Source organism: Oryzias latipes, chromosome 15 (assembly GCF_002234675.1).
Source record: "Oryzias latipes chromosome 15, ASM223467v1".
Taxonomy (NCBI): domain Eukaryota; kingdom Metazoa; phylum Chordata; class Actinopteri; order Beloniformes; family Adrianichthyidae; genus Oryzias; species Oryzias latipes.
In genome coordinates this window covers 28700963-28705966 of record NC_019873.2, presented here as the reverse complement: position 1 = coordinate 28705966, position 5004 = coordinate 28700963, and the positions used below count along the sequence as shown (strand labels likewise).

The following is a 5004-nucleotide window of genomic DNA, read 5'->3' as shown; positions in this document are numbered from 1 at the left end:
AGAATGAAATCCTCCGTGCTCTCCAGAGTGTTCAGGTTGTTGTTTTGTTTTTATGACCTGCAGTTTTTATTGTTTTTGGTTCGTTCCCATCCCTCTAGCCGGTTTACAGCCACAGCAGGCGTCCCTGATAAGCCCCCCCCCCCCACCCGGCAGCAAACAGAAGGCAAATGGACTCAAAAAAAATCCTGTGTGAACATGCTGGAGCTTTTCATACTGGAGAGGCAAATGTTCCCCGAACAGGAGCACAAAGATGCTTCGTGTTCACACCAGATGTTTGCTTGTAAAAAGGTTTGGGATAAAATCACATCAGACTTCAGTTTTGTTGCTTGAAGAAAATGTTTTTGCAGAAAAAAAAGGGTTGATTTTTATTTTTTTGGCACAGGATAAAGAAAGCAGAGATGTTGCAGGATTTCTTGCAGAATCAAAAACAAAAACCTTTTTAAAAATGTATATCAAGACAAAATTTATTGATTATTTACAATAAAAGAACAGAAAAAGCAGACGCGTGTTTCCGTACCAATGAGGACACCGAATAGCATCACATGTTGCAGCGATGGACGTCAATGTGTTCAAATAAATAAAATATTGAATTCAATTCAGACGTAGAGATTCGGTTTTAGCACTGAGGTAGATAATTGTACAATCATTTGTCTTATCGCTGACTCATGCTTCCACCTTTATCACTAACAAATCATCAAATGAAAGTAGCAAAGAAAAAGTCTTCATTTAAGGTTTTAAGGCACCAAAAAACTCTTAGGTCAAAGTTTCTCCAGTTGATCATTTTCAGGCATCTTTTTTTTGCAGTAGAACTTTGATAAAGTGCTCCAAATCGTTGACACTAATACTGAAAATAATATAGCTTCATCTCATTTATCTTTCATTTGACGTCAGCAAAGGCGTAGAAGGAACACCGAATGGGTCTGGAGTCTCTACTTTCAGCCATCCCTTCCTCTGGGCTTCATCTCCTTCTAGAATCCAGCATAACTCTCCTGACAATATGTCATACGAGTGGCGGCACAGTAAGTCACAGACTTATTTCAGAACAAGGTTTCTCCTGCAGGTCCACCTGCTGGGAAGCAGAAGCAGAACATCTGCGGTCAAACCGGCACATTTTGGTAAATGCAGGAAGTGTCGACATGAAGGGAGACGGTACCTTGATGGAAGCGACTCTGCAAACAGTGGTTGAGTTGATGCAACTCAGTGTCTTGGTGAAAACCTAGAGGGTCCTTGGCGGCCCCCCCAGAGGTGAGCTGCTCTGCAGGAACCCTCAGCGCCTCCGGCCCGGTGCACCGGCTCAGTGAGCAGAGCGGGTGTCTGGAGATGGCGCCGTGGCAGCCGTTTTTCACAGGAACCATGTCGAGGATGCTGTCAACAAGGCTGTCATCACTTAGCAGCTCGCACCTCGGAAGCAGGGGCGAGGGGGGAGGCCGGCCGGGGTGCCAGTCGCAGGCGGACGGCGGCGTGACGGCGTTCTGGTGCCGGCTGAAGCTGCTGGCCAGAGAGGAGATCTGCTGAGCAAGAACGCTGATCTCTGCTCGCTCCTGCTCATCATACTGATCTGACTCCGCAGACTGGAGCGGAGGAAGAAGACTGGAGGGAAAAGTCAACTCCTGCAGGACAACACTGCCCCCTTGTGGATTCTCCAGGAGGTCCAGCTCATGCGGATGCAGGGATGCACTTTCTGCCGGACTCTCGCACATCTCAGACACAAACAGACAGTCTGGAACTAACCGGGCGTCGGACGTGCACGGCTGGAAACCGTAAAGCGAGGATGAGGCTGAGGAGAGCGGCGAGCGTTCTCCAAAAGTAGGCGGGTCAAAGGCGGTCGGCGACTGGTGACTGCTGAGCCGTGCGTCTGGGTGAGAGTAGAAGGAGGCGGAGCCCTCTGGGGAGGACAGCAGCTGATCTGTGCATTCATGAGCCTCCATCAGGAGGTCGCGGTGGAGCTCCCCCAGCTGCAGAGGGGAGCTGGAGGAGGCGGGGCTGTAGAGAACTGGGCTCTCTGAGGAGCTGCTGTCCTGGGAGGAGGTGCACAGCATGCAGTACATGTCCTGCTCCGACTCCCACCTCGCTCTGGCGTCCGGCTCGTCTGTGGCGCTCTGCCTCTTCGTCCTGTGTCTTTCTCCATGAGGTCCATTTTGGGTCAAATCAAAGGAATTTGGCGACGATGACGACCCGACGGCATCACAGCTGATTTTCTTCTGCAGGAACGTTGCTTCTGTTGGACTAAAAGGAAACCCAGTGAGGTCACGCTGAGAGCAGCCGCTCTGGTTTGCTCCACAGCTTCATACCTGACGATGAAGTTGGAGCAGCTGATCTGCTGGTTCTCGGGGTCCCTGTTGGCTCGGATGTAGACCCAGATCCAGGACAGGTCGGCGCACTGGAGCCTCACCACCACCTCCACCTGGAGGCCTTCATCTGCCTGAACTGAAAAACCAGACTGATGACACACTGCACTCCAGAAAACAAAAAGGGATCGTTTCATCATTTAATGTCAAGGCTCAAATGTAAGCTTAACAAAATCCCTCTAATATTTACTCATTTGAGAATCGAACACCAGGAAAGTCTGTGTCTGTAAGGAAACCTACTCAGTTTAGTGTGGGAGTTTGCTGCAGGGGACAGATCTTCAGGATGCATCAGACTGTACCATGATTGGCCCCTCATCTCATCCGCCGAACGCCCCAGAAAGAAAAGCACACTAAAAAATAAAAACTCTGTCAGAAAAAAGAAGGAAGGGCTTCCCGTTTGTGTCAGAGGAGCCTGCAGACGTACCTGTGGGACAGCTGAGCGAAGCTCATGTCCAGCCTGTGAGAGCTGCTGAAGCTGCTGCAGGACTGAGACGCCGCGCCGCTCAGACGGTTCACCGTGGGAGTGCAGAGCGCCACGAAGAGCAGCTCGCCGCCAGGAAAAGCTACAGATGGAGGGAGGAGCTGGAAGCTCCCTCTGACCAGCATGGAGCAGCAGCTGCCGTGCTGCACCTTGAAGGCCTTGGAGGTCTGCATGCAGCAAACGAAGCTCCTCTCTGCAGAGTTCAGGGGAAAGTTCCGACTCTCAGACGGTCTGCTCCTCATGCGGACACGAACACGTTTTCTGAAAAGGCCTACCTGCTGATGAGCTGCTTCCAACATCCAGGTGTGCCTGGACAGCCTCCACATCGGAGCGCTCCACCATGTCGTAGATTGTGTCTCCCTGCAGCAGGTCAAGCTGGGAAAGGCGGAGCTCGTGTTAGACGCCGTTTCACCACAACCTGCTGGGATCTGGTTCCGACTCTCACCATGGAGAAACCCAGATGTTCGTCCACGTTCTCCGACACGCACACCAGCCGGCCTTCAGCGGTCGTGACCAAGATGAAGCCAGGCAGCGCCGCCAAAAAGGCCTCACACGGCAGGGAGCAGTGCGCCTCCCCCCCAGAGGGGAGCCCTTCAAGATCAATTCAGGCTCCTTGAGTTTGTTGGACAAATGGACTCTGAATAAATACGCATGACTAAGAGGTGAAAGCTTACCCTGGAAGAGACCAGACTTCCTGATGTAGGTACAGATGGCAGCCATGGAGTGAAGGTAGGACAGACGCTCCTGGTCCTCCTGGGAAATGGGGAGCAGAGCGCGCATATTCCTGATCTCATGGTTGATGTGGTCTCGCCGGGCTTTGGACGCTCCCTTGGTGGATCTGTGGGACACCATGGTCACTCGGGTGAGAGGTGGGGTAAACGGAGACGACAAACAAGTCAACAGCCCGGCTGGTTTTCAGAAATCTGATCCAAATCCATCTTCTTCCTTTAGATCCAAAGAAATGAGGACAAGGGATGACTTAATTGGGCTGAACTGATGCGGGGGTTGCTATGGAAACGGCCGATAGGAGAGTCAGCAGCAGCTTCGTCTGGGCCTCTCGCCTGCGTGGTCAGTGTCTGTCTGGCTCCATCCTCAGAAAGCCCGGGCTTTTTATAGCCGCCGCTTCAGCGTGGGCGTCACACACAGAGGGAGGCGGGGCTTCTGAGACCGGGTCCCACGTCACACAGTGAGGATGAGGTCGGCTCATCAGCTCCTCATCCCGTGTTTACAAAAACTCAGCCGCGGACTCCCAGAGGAGCAGAGAGGAGGAGCATCCCTCACCTGAGCTTCCTGCAGGGCGCGCGCCGCTCCTCCCGCCGCAGGTGGGACGTGCACGGAGCCCTGGCGTGACATGTGCACGAGCTGCACCACAGAGGCAGGCTGGGACCTGGCGGCGGGAAAAACCATGCATCATCCAAAGTAAACCAGTCAGACTGCTGCATAAATGAGTTGAGCGCGTGACCTCATGGACCTACCAGCGCGCGCGCGCTCCTCCTCATGTAGCCCCAAAGCCGACAGACAGCGGCGGCCACGCGGGGCAGAGAAAAGCCCCCAGGAGGGCAGTGCGACCCGTATCCAAAGCGTCCCCTTCGGATTTAGTGGAAACGCGCTATAAATAACCCGGGTTACATCGGAGTTTCAGTCCACAGGGTCTCAAATTAAAAACTACATTTCTGGCCTCAGATCCTAAATAAATGCAGAAACTCCACAGCTTTCATCCCTCCATAAACTGACGGACAAGTTGAAGATCTGAATTTCAATAGTAATAATCAATTCTTGATTGATTCAAAACTTTAAAAAACTTACAGGTTTTATGTCATTAAGTTTATTCCTGCCTTTCCATGACAGGTCCGCCTTCTTAACATAGACACAGGTGTGTTTGACACATCCCATGCATGGATGTGTCAAAACATTTCAAAGTTCGGTCTGGGTTTCCTTCTCCATTCATCTTTTTGACCCTTTAGGCCCGGATCAGGACCAGACTATTCTCAGCTCTCCTCAGTCCAAACAAATCCCCCAGAACTCTCGGATCCTCAGGTTCTGCTCTTTCCACACTTGTTGAAACTCAACAAAAAACAAAGAGAATTTTGGATATGCTCACTTGACTTTTGATCATTTTTGTTTTTGCATGTGGAGCAGTGGTTAGCACTCTCAGGCCCTGGTTCAAATCCAGAC

The 5004-nt window shown here is 51.7% G+C and overlaps 1 protein-coding gene across 2 annotated transcripts; it reads right to left on the bottom strand.

The window, feature by feature from the left end:
- Positions 1–441: 441 nt before the first annotated feature.
- LOC101171356 (neuronal PAS domain-containing protein 4-like) lies at positions 442–4796 on the bottom strand. Of its 2 annotated transcripts, none has more exons than XM_011484724.3 (8): positions 3504–4796; positions 3275–3420; positions 3105–3204; positions 2773–3022; positions 2589–2698; positions 2292–2427; positions 1154–2226; positions 442–1066 (listed from the first exon to the last, which is right to left on the bottom strand). In XM_011484724.3, the coding sequence occupies exons 1-8, from the start codon at positions 3679–3681 to the stop codon at positions 1038–1040; spliced, it is 2022 nt and encodes a 673-aa protein (XP_011483026.1). In that variant the 5' UTR covers positions 3682–4796; the 3' UTR covers positions 442–1037. The 2 variants fall into 2 exon arrangements, with proteins under 2 accessions (XP_011483026.1, XP_004077618.1); XM_004077570.4 differs by having other exon boundaries at positions 442–1069; positions 3504–4795.
- Positions 4797–5004: the final 208 nt, after the last annotated feature.

Excerpts from the sequence above, each read along its gene's own strand:
- LOC101171356 (XM_004077570.4), bottom strand. The coding sequence starts at position 3,681 with ATGGTGTCCCACAGATCCACCAAGGGAGCGTCCAAAGCCCGGCGAGAC. Across the intron at positions 3,205-3,274 it reads AACATCTGGGTTTCTCCATG|CTTGACCTGCTGCAGGGAGA; the intron begins GTGAGAGTCGGA and ends CGCCTTTCCCAG. Across the intron at positions 2,227-2,291 it reads TGCTCCAACTTCATCGTCAG|TCCAACAGAAGCAACGTTCC; the intron begins GTATGAAGCTGT and ends GTTTCCTTTTAG.